Source organism: Myotis davidii, unplaced genomic scaffold (genome assembly GCF_000327345.1).
Source record: "Myotis davidii unplaced genomic scaffold, ASM32734v1 scaffold448, whole genome shotgun sequence".
Classification (NCBI taxonomy): domain Eukaryota; kingdom Metazoa; phylum Chordata; class Mammalia; order Chiroptera; family Vespertilionidae; genus Myotis; species Myotis davidii.
In genome coordinates this window covers 1,290,066-1,302,807 of record NW_006383009.1, presented here as the reverse complement: position 1 = coordinate 1,302,807, position 12,742 = coordinate 1,290,066, and the positions used below count along the sequence as shown (strand labels likewise).

Here is a 12,742-nt window from a genome sequence, read left to right as displayed (position 1 = left end):
AAGCATCTCTATGTGGTCCCAACCTGCCAAGGTACTAGAGCAGTGATGGCGAACCTATGACACGCGTGTCAGAGGTGACACGCGAAGTCATTTTTTTTTGGTTGATTTTTGTTAAAGGGCATTTAAATATATAAAATAGATATCAAAAATATAAACCTTTGTTTTACTATGATTGCAAATATCAAAAAATTTCTATATGTGACACGGCACCAGAGTTAAGTTAGGGTTTTTCAAAATGCTGACACGCCGAGCTCAAAAGGTTCGCCATCACTGTACCAGAGCCTGGAAAACATAGGGAAGATCGCACAGCCTGGCAGACAATGTGTGCCCCAGATCAGGAGTCCCCAGGGGGCTGGCGGCAAAGCAAGTTCATTTCATAGACTTCGCTGACTCTGTGGTAAAGGCTCGGCTCTCCCAGAAGAACTCCAAAACAGTCTCCGATCTATCTCTGTAGCCCTGACCAATCTCCTGCTTTCTTTCCTGTTCCTCTCCCCTTATCTCCCCCAAGCCCAACCTCGATGTCTGGGCTCACTGGTAAGCTAATTAACATTAAATAGTAACATTTTATTCTTCCCAGTTTTATTAACACATTTTGAGAGGATCACAGAGAACAGAAGTCATCTCAACCAAAGGAATGAATATTTAATGGTGAAAGTTAAGCTACGCGGTGACTGGGAGATGTTTTAAGGCAGAGGAAAGCTGCCCAGAATCCACTCCTCCCTTCATCATGGCACCTCCACTTCTTCTTGGGAAATTTCCTCTTCCCCATCATGCAATCCAAGGGCTTATTTCCCATGAGGGATGCCAGACGTGACGTATCTTTGCACCCAAGATGGCGGGACGTAGGTACACGGTCCCAGTGCACACAGATGGATGGCGCTTGGTGGTCCTTCATCATGGAGGAGGCAGCGTGCTGACCCTATGATCTTGCCATCCAGCCCTGCAGATGTTCTTGGGCAACTGTCCTAGGAACACTGATGCTGTGAGCTGTTCCCCCCACCAAGCCTTGAAGTCAACCAGACTTTGCTGTTTGCAAACACATGGATCCCAAGTGGCCCCACAGAGTCAGGTCAGTGATGATGGGGAAGAGGGCTCAGCGCCCCTCCATGCAGGGGCTGGGACGCTGTACATCACAGTGACCACCACCGTGGACGTGGAGCATGTGTGGCCAGAAACAAGAGCCACTTGCAGGGCCCTGGATTGGGAGAATGGAAAACAGCAGCCCATCTCCCAAAGGTGACAGGATGGGATCGTGTGCATCCCTGAAGGCCATGCTGACAGCGGGAACATCCCTCACTGGCAACCTTGCCTCCTCGCTCCTGCCATGTGCACTGGAACACATGTGAACACCTGCAAGCCCCCACACACGTGTACACACTCAGCTAGCAGGCATCCTTCTGGTCTCTCCGGAAGAATATGGCAGGCCCATGTCTGGTAGAGGTTGGGTGGTAAGTGGAAAAAACAAGGAGCAGGGCTGAGCCACAGCGTCTTCCTTCCCTGGCGGGACCCAAGAAGCCAGGTCCCTGCCTCATAATCTCACACCCTTAAATAAACCAGGAGTCCCAGCGGGCAGACAAGCAGGGCCAACTACAGGGTCGCCCAGGCAGCCTTCAAACAAAAACATACCCTAAGTGTGACAAGTTGTCCCCTCACCTCCATCCTCACGGCCACTCCTTCCCTTCCAGGTTGGGACCAACTGCCGAAGGGCGCTGGCACTCACTGGGAAGGGGAGGTGGGACAGACAGGGGAGTGGCCAGACAGACTCAGCACAGTGGGACCCCAGACCCACCAAGTATACAAGCATCTCCTAACAGAGCTTCATCACCCACACCGAGCACACATGACAGAGCCCCACCCAGGAGCCCCAGGTAGCAGCCAAGGTGCGGCTGGGCCAGGAACCAAGCAGGGAGAAGGCACACGGGAGTGAGGACATTTATTGGAGCCTGGCCAGCGTGAATGCGATCAGGAGCCCCTCCCACGGCCCGGCGGCCCGATGGGCCGGGACACAGGGAGGCCATCTCCTCCGATCCCTTTATAGACAATGTTATAAAAAAAATAAACTTTACAATAATACATTTCGCTCATCTGTTGGGGTATTATTTCAATAGTTTTGTTTCTTAAAAAAAAGGAAAGAAAGGGGAGACCACACGATATATGTATATGGATGTGTATATACATATATGTTGAGAAGGGCAACATGTTGTGTACATACAGTTGGCGTATGTCTCAGAAATGAGGAAAGATAAGGTGGAAGTGGGGAGAGAGCTGCAGAGACCAGAGCGTGGGGCGGTGGACATCCACTGTGGTCTTCGCTGCCCTTCTCAGCAGCCCCCTCTCCAAAGAGAGCCACCAAAGAATCGTTTCTTTTTTATTTCAAAATTCCTGCCACCAAGAGGAAGCAGCAGCCCCGAGCTGCGGCCAAGTGTTGCTCCCTCCTCCTGAGGGGGTGTCCCAGGTGGGCTGAGCCCCCAGCCCTGGAGCTGCCCAGCCTGTGCCACAGTGGGGGACCTCCGTGCACACCCCTCCACAGGCCAGAAGCAGACCTGCCCAGCCCAGAGGGAGGGCAAAATAAACCCCACTGTCAAAGCACGTGGAGGTGCGACTGGTGCCCAGTTGAACCCAGGGGCCAGCCCCACTGCTCTGCCACCTGACGCCACTTGCCAGCCCAGCAAGTCCCCAGAGTGGGCAACTTGAGAAGAGCAGCGGCCACTGTCCTGCCTCAGACCACACCAGGCCCGGCCACAGTCCCATAGCCGCAGGGGTCTCGTCAGGGTCCAGAGAGGAAAACACCAGGAGAAGGTGTGGGGCATGTCTAGACCCTCGCGCCCTCCTCGGTGCTGGGGTGCCCTTGCCAGGGGCCCCCCAGGAGGCTCTCAGGCTGCCCGCCTACTGTCTGTTTGGCTTAGAAAAACTTCTCTAGAGAAGAAACCTGGGAACAGACAGGTTCAGAGACAAGGTGAGGGAAATTTTTTGCAAGGTGTGTGTGTGTGTGTGTGTGTGTGTGTGTGTGTGTGTCCATTCAGCAGGCGGGTGCTCTCATCCACGTAGCTTTCGGAAACCTCCAGACGCCGTGCCCAGAGCCTACAAGGCCAGCTTCAACATCAGGAAGGAGACAGCCGTCAAGGCGGCCGACGGGCTGGCTCGGCAGGGGCCTGAGTTGGGTCTGATCACCTTGTTACTCCCTGGGATGATGTTGGTGGTGAGCTGAGGCCACGGCAGAAGGGGACAGAAGCAAAGAGAACAGGAAAGACAAACAAACCACAGGAGTCAGCAGGGCTGGGAGCAGGCAAAGAAAAGGACTGACTTCCCATGCCGCTCCTTCCCACCTATCCAGGGGGCTCCCCTTTGCCCACCCTCTTGGAGGCAGAGCCCGGCTTCCAGGGAGCTGGGCTGAGCCCCGAGCTGGGGAAGGCAGTGCCATGGTGCCCAGGACAGCCTGGCTGACACTGCCCGGGGAGGAAGAAGGCCTGACGCAGGCCAAGGAGAAGGGGCGAGATAACGATCTCAAGGGGAAAAGGCTCCTGGGTGCCAGGACCTTCTTGAGGAGAGAAGAGAGCTGCTCTATTCTTCCTATTCCTAAATGGGGCCGAGTCCCTCCCCTCCATAGAGCAGCCCCTGCATATCTCTGACTGCGCTCTCCTCCTGCTGTGGAAGCTTATGTGGCCTCTTCTCAGGTAAGTTATAGACAGACTATCATACAGTCAGATACCACCATGCACCAGGGTTCCTGTGAGGAAGGGGCTGTGTCCTCTCTGTCTCAAGTTCACAGAACCAGCACGCGCAGGTGCTCTGCACACCTGCCTTAAAGGTCAGGAAGGCTTGGCAGGGCCCTGCTCAGAGCAGGCACAGTGTCTCTCCCAAGACAGCCAAGGCTCTGGCTGCAGCCTCTGCACCCAACCCCCACCCCGACCCCCCATCTGTGTGCCCAGCAGGCCCAGGCGGGCCAGGAGCTCAGCTGGCGCAGCCCGCAACAGGATCCGCGGGCCCTGAGTCTGAGGCTCACCTGGAAACAGCCTCCCGTGACCAGGCCCCTGCACCACCGCCCTCTGCCCCACTCACCTCTGTGAAGCACGTGCTCAGCTCTTTGGAGCTATTGGCCTTCAGCCCCTGCTCCTGTGGGAGAGAAGCACCAGTGAGGACGGGTCACCACAGCTGAGCTTGTCCTGTTACTCAGGTGAGGCCCACCTTCCGGGCCCTGCCATCTGCTGTGGGCGTCAGGAAGCACAGGGCACAGGGGAAAGCTCTGGCTCCATCCCACGCAGCACAAGACCCTGCCCCTTTCCGACATCTCAGCGACTAGGTCCCAGCTCCAGTCGGCTCCTGAAGAGAGAGTTCTAACTCCGGTCTCCAACGTCCAGCATAACAGAGTCAGGAGCTACTCACAGGTCTCTCCACCACACTCAGCTCCTCACAGCAGGCAGGGACCACGCCCTCCTCCCCTCACATTGCACAGTGTCTGGCCTATGACAGCAACTCAGTAAACGTCTCACCAGGTGCATGAATGGACAGATGAGTGCACGCACGCATGCCACTGAGCAGAATCGGCATCTGAGAGTCAGCTCATTGAAGACCATGAGTCCTCATTTGGGTTCAGGAGGAAGAGAGAGAGACTGTGATTGATTAGTTATGTCTGCCCTGGTGCACATTAGGAGGACATCTGGCAACAGTGCCAAGGGTTAGCCTTTCCACCTAAACCAATGTATGGTCCCTGGGAGCTCTGTGGTCAAGGTAAGGAATGGAAAGAAAGCTGGCTTGGTGATGGTTCCAGGTTCTGTGCCCCTGGCATGACCGCCTGGATGCAGGACCAGAGGGTGTGCTGACAAACAGTCCTGTTATCATCATCATAACAGTGACCCCGGGAACCAGCTGGCGGATATGGTGTTTCCATCCTGACTTCAAATGGCTTGGTTCTCAAGGCACCTGTGGGGACTCTCTGGCCAGCAGAAGCAACTGGGAAGCCCAAGAAATTATGCCTAAATCACTGCTCTTGGCCACAAGTATCAAAATCCCTTGGACATCACAGGCAATCTACCACCCAGGGCATCTGGTCAGCTAAACAAAGCCCAGCTACCACACAGAGGTCCAGCCAAGAGCAGTCACTGCCAATGGTGGAGATGTGACCAGGGTGGTGATGAGTGCAGTGGGCGGGAAACCAGACCCAGGAGGATCCTGCTCAGGACCACAGCACCAGTGACCCAGGAGCCCAGATCCAGCCCAGCCAAGCCACCAACCTGCATCACTGGGAAAGGGCGAGGGCTCTGGGGCCCTTCTGCCCCAAGGACTGGATTCTACTGCCTGGACCCAGTGCAGCTCCGGCCAGGGCTGTGGGAGGCCGCTGCCAGGGTGGCCCACATGCCCCACCTCAGAGACCGCTGCCACCACTGCCTCCGTCTGACTGCTCAACCTTCACCTGCACGTGGCTGCTTCCCTGAGCAACTCCGAGCCCCTGCTAGTTCCCCCCGTGACATCCTGGGGCCTGCTGGGCTCTGTGCCACCCGGCCCAGCGCTGTGTCTCCCGCATCCTTTCCTGCCCTCACTGTCCAGGTGTGGCAGGTCTGCTCCCCTCGTGGGCCCTCACCACAGGGCTCACTGCATACAGAGCCTGTGTGGTCAAACGGCCAGGTCAAGGTCCTCACCTCCAGCTCAACGCACAGCTCAGTTCTGTTTGATATACTGGAGTTGTGCACAAAGTTGTTTTTAAAATAGTCATTTGCTTAAAAATAAGTAAGGCCTGAGAAAATAACTCAATTCAATGACCTCTAGCCTGGCCATACAACTTCCTCTGATGAGATGCCCGCTCTCAGGGAGCTCAGGGTCCTCGACACTGCTGGCCCTGAAGGCTGCACCCAAGGGAGCCCCAGAGAACCTCCCAGGAGACAGTGACTGAGGAGATAAAGCCTGGTGTGGGCACCATGGAGTCACCCAGGGTAGGCACCATGTAACCACCTGGCCTGTGGCTGGACTCCTCAGTTCCCAGTGAGAAGGGCTTGACAGGTCCTCTTAAGAGGGGAGGGCAGGCATGTTGTCAACTATGAGGGAGGGGGAAGGAAGGGAGAGGAGAGGAGGGAGAGGTAGAAGAGGGCAAATCAGAGAAAGGGAGAAGCAGAGAGAACAGGGGAAAGCAGTACCCAGAGACAAGGAGCACAGGGCAGAGAAGAGGGGGAGAGAGGGAGTAGGGGGAGGAGAGGAAGGGGGAGGGGACAAAGGTGATAGGAAGAGGCAGAGGAGGGCATGGAGGGGGAAGGAGAGGGAAGCGGCAGGGAACAGCAGGAAGGGGAGGGTCACAGAGGAGGAGGAGGGAACACAGGAGGAGAAGCAGCAGAGGGGGACCCCTTCACCCTCTCCTCTGACCCCCGTTACCATGAGGAAGCACAGACACCGCCAGGCCAGCCCCAGGGGATACAGTGCAGCTGTGGCCTCTGGCCCGGCCACAGGGATATGGGGAAGAAAGGGCTGACCGTGAAGAGTGGGGACAGGACAGTCTCGTGCCCCTTTAGAGCCGCACCTGAATGCGCCTTTCCCAGCACTCACAGGAAGTCCTCCTGCACGGGATGCGCAGCGATGCAGACTCAGGCAGCGGCCATGCCGAGCTGAGTGCAGGTGACAGGCAGGCCCCCTGGCTGCCCCACAGCTCTCCCCTCAGGTGCCATGAGCTAGTGCACGGATGCTTGCCCTGTTCGTTTAGATTGAAGGGTCCTAACCCTTGGGGCCCACCCCCACAGGATCAACCCTAACCCAAGGAGGGAAGGAAGGGCCTGAGAGGCCTGAGCCCTGGGCTCCAGTCTACTTCAGCCAATGACCGGAGACAAGTCCCTTCAACTATTGGAGCCTCGCTGTCCTCATCTATAAAATAGAGACAGACGTGCCTCACTGACGCATGTGACTTCCAGAACACAGAGCAGACGGTGATGGCTGCGGTAACCTCTCCTCAGGCGAACCCAAGGCCCCTCACCCAGCCCGGCACCCAGCGCAGCACCCAGAGCAGCCCTTCTCTGCAGATGCACATAGGAGAGGCATGGGTGCAGAGAGAAAGCAGTTCCATCAACTCTCCGAAATCCACTGGGGAACAAATTCCTGGCCACCCTCCTGACCATTAACCCTTCCTGGTGCTCCTTCCCACGTGGGCACCAAAGACAAATGTCGCAGTCCTACTCACACCCCAGTGAGAGAAATAAGCATCCATGAGCCACCTCCACACCAGCTCAATAAGTAGGACGGGAAAGAGGCTGCCTTGTCCCCTGACCCCCGGGCTACACTGTCCTCGGCGGCCACACACCCCAGGCTGCCCTGGACGCCCATCTTGCTGCTTAGACTCCAGTGGAGGAGTCTAGGCAACAGGTGGGCTTTTCCAGCCCCTGCCCCAGCCTACTCTGCACCTCTCATCGCTTGGAGGCCAGCTCAGGGTCTATGACTGCAGCACCCACAGGGCACAGGCGGCTGCTGGGACAGGGGGAGGCAGGGCTCCGACATGGACAGGGACACAGCAAATGGGAAGAGCTTTCCACACTGTGGGTACCACCAGAAGCATGAACGCTGGCTTTGTGGGTGGCACTGGGCGACCTGAGCTGGGGAAGGGACGCAGACGCGGAGAGAAGATGGCAGAAACGCAGTTTCCTTCTAGAAAATTCTCCCAGAGAAAGTTGGAAGGAAATTATCATCTTCCTCCTCTTCCTTCCCCACCTCTGTCTGCACTCCCAAGCTGGGTCCAGCAGTCCCATCAGAGCCTTGCTGGTCTGGCCCAGGCGCCAGGACCAAGTCCAGCGTCAGTTGGTCTATCCATGGAGCCGGCTAGCTCTCTCCTGTGTCTCTGCTTCTATTTCTGGCACCACACCCAAATCTCAGTGCCCTTGGTCACCTCCCTGCTGCATACCCAACCCCAGTAACTCACAGCTCCTCCCCACAGCTCAAACTCCCCCCACCCCACTCTTACCTGACTATCGCCAAGATCTCCAGCAGGTCCCTCAGTCTCGCCCTTGCCAACCAATCTCCCCAGCTGTCAACTATCCTCCCAAATCACAGTTCTCATCTTCTCATCACGATACCCCCTGTTCAAAAGCCTTTAGAGCCTCTCCACACTCACCAGTCAACCTGCTCATTGGTCTTCATCCCTGCCCACCCCCACTCCGCGTTCTCGCCCACGCCCACCGCCTGCTGTCCCTCCCTTTCCAGAGCAGGCAAACGCTTCTCTGCAGAAGGCCAGACAGCAGCGATTTCAGGCTCTGCCAGCCACGCACTCCACTCTGCTCTGCCTGTGCACAAGGGCGATGTGTAAACGAGGTGCGGTGTTGATCCAATAAAACAATTGATCCACGAAGGCAGCACCCCCTACTCAACCTCTCCGTGCTGTCCTGCCTCCCTGACTTGCTCCGCTGGCCCCTCTACTGGGCGCCTCACCTACTCCGGTCCACTCCCGCGTCTCCAGTGGTCAATCTCCCTCTCTTCCGGGCCTAGTGGTGCTTTGACCACGAGGCACTACTAGGCTGGATCCCACCACACGGGATCAGTCCTCTTGGTGCACCAGTCACTTCCTCCCCCTGATCTTCTGAGCATGTCCATCCCACACCTATGGGGACATAGGTGCTGGCCCAGTAAGCTTGTCAGCCTCGATGCCTCGGATATAGTGACATGCAGAAGGATTTGTGTTGAATAAATGCATGAATGCAGAGGTGGATGAATAAATGAATGACTGTGAGGGAGAGTTGGGGGAGGGAAGAAAAGAAGGAATGCATGCAAGTTTCCCAAAGCTTTGAAACAAGCCGTATTTATAAATCAGGAGTTGTGCCTGATAGACATACAGACATGTGGCAGGCCTCTCGTCCCACTCTGACGGCCGAGGGTGTGTGTACAGAGTGAGAGACCCACCAGGGAACAGGCAGGAGGAGGAGGGGCCCGAGGCAGGTGGCTGCTGGCTGCTGAGCCCAGGTGAGTGGTGAGGGGAGTGTGGCAACCCCTCTGAACTCATTTCTAATTCCCCCAGATGTGACGGCTATATCAAGGGTAAGAGCAGAAACTGGCCAGTGGAGACACAGAAAGCAAAGGGGACTGTGTTGCCAGGCCCCTTAGCACAAGGAAGGGTGAGCCTCCAGTTGATCTGATGGGCCCTGCAAACTGGCCCAGAGCAACTGGGAGTGCCCAGGACCCTGGAAAGAAACCAGGGCCAGGGAAGGCGCCAACCCACTGCCAGCCTTCCCCATCCAGACCGAAGCGCCCTGGTCCAGGCCCATCATATGACCAAGGGCCTTCTAACCGTCTTCCTGCATGCTCAATAGAAAGATGTCACCTCGCACATTCACAACACAGAGAGGGCTTCAGTGAGAGCGGGAAATAGAGTAAATAGCTGCCTGTGACCAGTCAAACAGACTGTTTTCTACACTGGGAAGCAGGCAGTTCCAACAGAGCAATGAACTGGGGACTCAGGTTCTTTCCCTCCCTCTACAGAGCGCTAGTCCATGCCAAGCACTGTGTGCTCAGTTAACCAGGCTACACCAGGGGCGAGATGTGGCCAGGGATGCTGGCCTGGGAGCAGCGAGCAGAGGCATCGTGAAGGGGCCAATATGAGGCAAAGCAGGAGTCCTACGTAAGTGGAAGGCAGCTTTGCCTGAGTGGCATCAGGGGACCACCCGAGAGGCGACATCCAGGCAGAGAGGGTGGGAGAGAGGGAAGGAGAAGCACTTTGCTCAGAGGGATGACTAGGCACAGCCAGCGCCTTGCTTGCCCGGCCTTCAGGCCTAACCCATGGGACAACCTCCCTGGGCTTCAGAAACCAAGGGCCTTGGATGAGGGTACAAGATGGTCTGTCTCCTACAGGTTCCCTGCTCTGGGGACATTCACACGTGTGTGTGTGTGTGTGTGTGTGTGTGTGTGTGTAGCAGGACCAGAAGGGAGAGGGGAGAGGCCATTCTGCTGATTAAATTCCACCATGCTTTCCCCAAGTTCCTGTTTGGGCAGGGCCACTGGTAAGAGTACAGCCAGGAGTAGAAATGAGGAGGCCGGGACTGGAAACGGAACCAGGATGCCCAGACACAGGCCAGCTCAGGGCCTCTGGGCTCCACTCTAGACATACACATCTGCTCAGCAGCCCCATCATGAGGACCTGAGCTCCCCTAGTCCCACAGCAAACCCCCACTGTGGGAGAGTCCCGGGAAGGCAGATATGGGGGAGCAGGCAGCACAGCACAGCCAGAAGGAAACCGCCCTGGAGACTGGGAAGTGGGGCTGGGGACAAGTTACTGTCCTCACTGGGCTTCTGCCCGTAAGAAGGAGATCTCAGAGTGCCATCTGGACCTAACATCCACTCATTCAAATGGGGTCCCCAACTGGCTGCTATGTCTGGTCACTGAAGGGTCCCTATGGCTTCTCCCAGGGCCCGGATCTGTGGATGGGGAGGAGGATGGGGGCGTCTGGGGTGCAGGGTCTCCCCGCTCCCTCCCACCCCGATCACAGCTTCCTGTCTCTGTCCTCACCCAGGGACTCCCTTCTGTAGCCATGGGTGGTTGTCTTTCCCAAGGACCCCACATCGGCCACCATGGAGCCCTTCCAAGCCAGGAGCTAAGGGAGGGGGTACGAGCTAGGGAAGGGACAAAGCACCCACAACCTCCGCGAGGTGCGAGCATGTATTCACCTGCACTCCCACCCAGTAGGTGCTCATTTAAAAGACTGATATTAAAAGAGAACCAGGAGTCCCTCCCCTCAGCGTCAGTGAGAAGAAACCAGGGTGATGACGGGTGGGCAGCCTCTGAGGCCCTGCTTCTCTCCCTTTCTTCCCAGGGGCTGTCTTCAGCAGTCCTGCCCAAAGGGCCAAAATCAGCAGACCCCCGGAGTGCAGGGTCACGGGGCCAGGCCTTGGAGCCCCTGCCAGGCAGCCTCTGGAGCCCAGCATCCGGGACTCATCACACCCACTATAGTGTTCCTCAGTTTACAGGCCCCGTCACGTACATCACCTCTCATCTGGGTCAAACCAAAGGAAAGACAAGCCCCTCGATGGGGAGGCTGCAGAAAATCGGGCTCGGGTGAGAAGAAACCAGGCCACGATTCAGCAAACCCTACGGCAGTGGTTCTCAACCTGTGGGTCGCGACCCCTTTGGCGGTCGAACAACTCTTTCACAGGGGTTGCCTACGACCATCCTGCATATCAGATATTTACATTATGATTCATAACAGTAGCAACATTACAGTTATGAAGTAGCAACGAAAATAATTTTATGGTTGGGTCACAACATGAGGAACTGTATTTAAAGGGCCAGAAGGTTGAGAACCACTGCTCTACAGTGAAATGGGAAAAAGGTTGAAGTGAGGCAGGCGTCACAGCTTTGAACTTCCCACACCCATGGTCAGCCATGGCAAGCACCGCTTGCTGAGACAGCATGTCCGTGGGCGAGCCCACCCTGATGGGCGAGTTGTGGAAGCGTGGCACATGGAGGCGGGTGGTGCCTGGAGGGACATGTGGGCCACCTCTGAGCATGGCCACCTGACAGGTGGCACAGCCTTGACGGTGAGCTGCCCGCCACTGTAGCATGAAATTGAGCTGGCGACTGCCTATGCAGCAGGCCCAGAGCCCCTGCCGGCCACCGCTCAAGTCCGCTCAGTAATTAGGAACCGTCCAAGGGTGGCACGGCAGCTCGGCCCAAATCAGGAGAGGGGCCTAATGGAGGGGAGCAGGCCCACGCTGAGCCTGGCGTGAAGGCACGTGGAGGTCAGCTGTCACCACACAGGGCAGCCCACTGGACAGGGAAGGATGTGGGCTTCCCACCCAGGATGGCCCTAGCCCCAGCCCCTGGGGTGCAGTGGGAACTGGGGAACTTAATGCTCCACTAGGCCCAGTCCCTGCTCACAGCCTCCTCCTGGCACCATTTTTTGTCCCCAGCTTGATTGAAATTATACATGACCAAAAATTGCATACAGGGTGGGACAAAAGTAGGTTCACAGTTGTTTGTATGGAAAATAATACAATAATTAATAGATAATATAAGACTACACTGTTTTATGTACTCACAACTGTAAACCTACTTTTGCCCCACCCTGTAAATTTAAGTTGTACACCTGATGACATGATATAGGCTGTGAAATATTCACCACAAGCCAATCAACATGTCCATCACTTCACACCTTTACCATTTTCCTGGTTTTTCTTGTGTGAGAACAACTAAGGTCTAAGGTCTATTCTCTTAGCAAATTTCAAGCACACTATCTAATGCCGTCAGCGACAGTCCCACTGCTGTGCACCAGCTCTCCAGAACTCACCCATCTTCATGAATGAAACTCTGTAGTGAATGCCCACCCACTGCTCGTCCCACCAGCCCAGCCCATTCAGACTGGTGTCTCCCCTGCACACAACTATGTCTGTTCCCCTTGCCTCCCACACCTGTGCTCAGGCTGTGCTCCCAACACCCCCCACCATGGCTACACTTCACACCCCACCCACCTTCTTGGATATTCCAATCCCAAGCCCTCCCTGAAACATCTCCTATGACACCCCCCCACCACCTCACTGCTCCCTTCTTCCTCTGCTCCCCTGGAATTCTGCATTCGGTCCTACTTTGGACTCTTTGTTCCAGGTATGTGTGTCTGTGTGTGAGTGTGAGAGAAAGCAAGAGAGAGAGTGAAAGTGTGTGTGTGAGTAGGCATGAGTGTATGGGAAAGTGTGTCAGTAAGTGTACATGGTTTTGTGTGTGTGTGTGTGTGTGTGTGTGTGTGTGTGTGTGTGAGAGAGAGAGAGAGAGAGAGAGAGAGAGAGAGCGTGTGTG

The 12,742-nt window shown here is 56.2% G+C and overlaps 1 protein-coding gene across 1 annotated transcript in view; it reads right to left on the bottom strand.

Moving 5' to 3' along the window:
* Positions 1 to 1,920: 1,920 nt before the first annotated feature.
* GFRA2 (GDNF family receptor alpha 2) overlaps positions 1,921 to 12,742 on the bottom strand; it is a 106,897-nt gene continuing 96,075 nt past the window's right edge. The window contains exons 9-10 of the mRNA XM_006778388.2: positions 4,060 to 4,113; positions 1,921 to 3,204 (exon numbers count right to left, since the gene is read on the bottom strand). Of these exons, the coding sequence (XP_006778451.1) occupies positions 3,082 to 3,204; positions 4,060 to 4,113 (177 nt within the window). The 3' untranslated portion in view covers positions 1,921 to 3,081. The remainder of the gene's footprint in view (positions 3,205 to 4,059; positions 4,114 to 12,742) is intronic.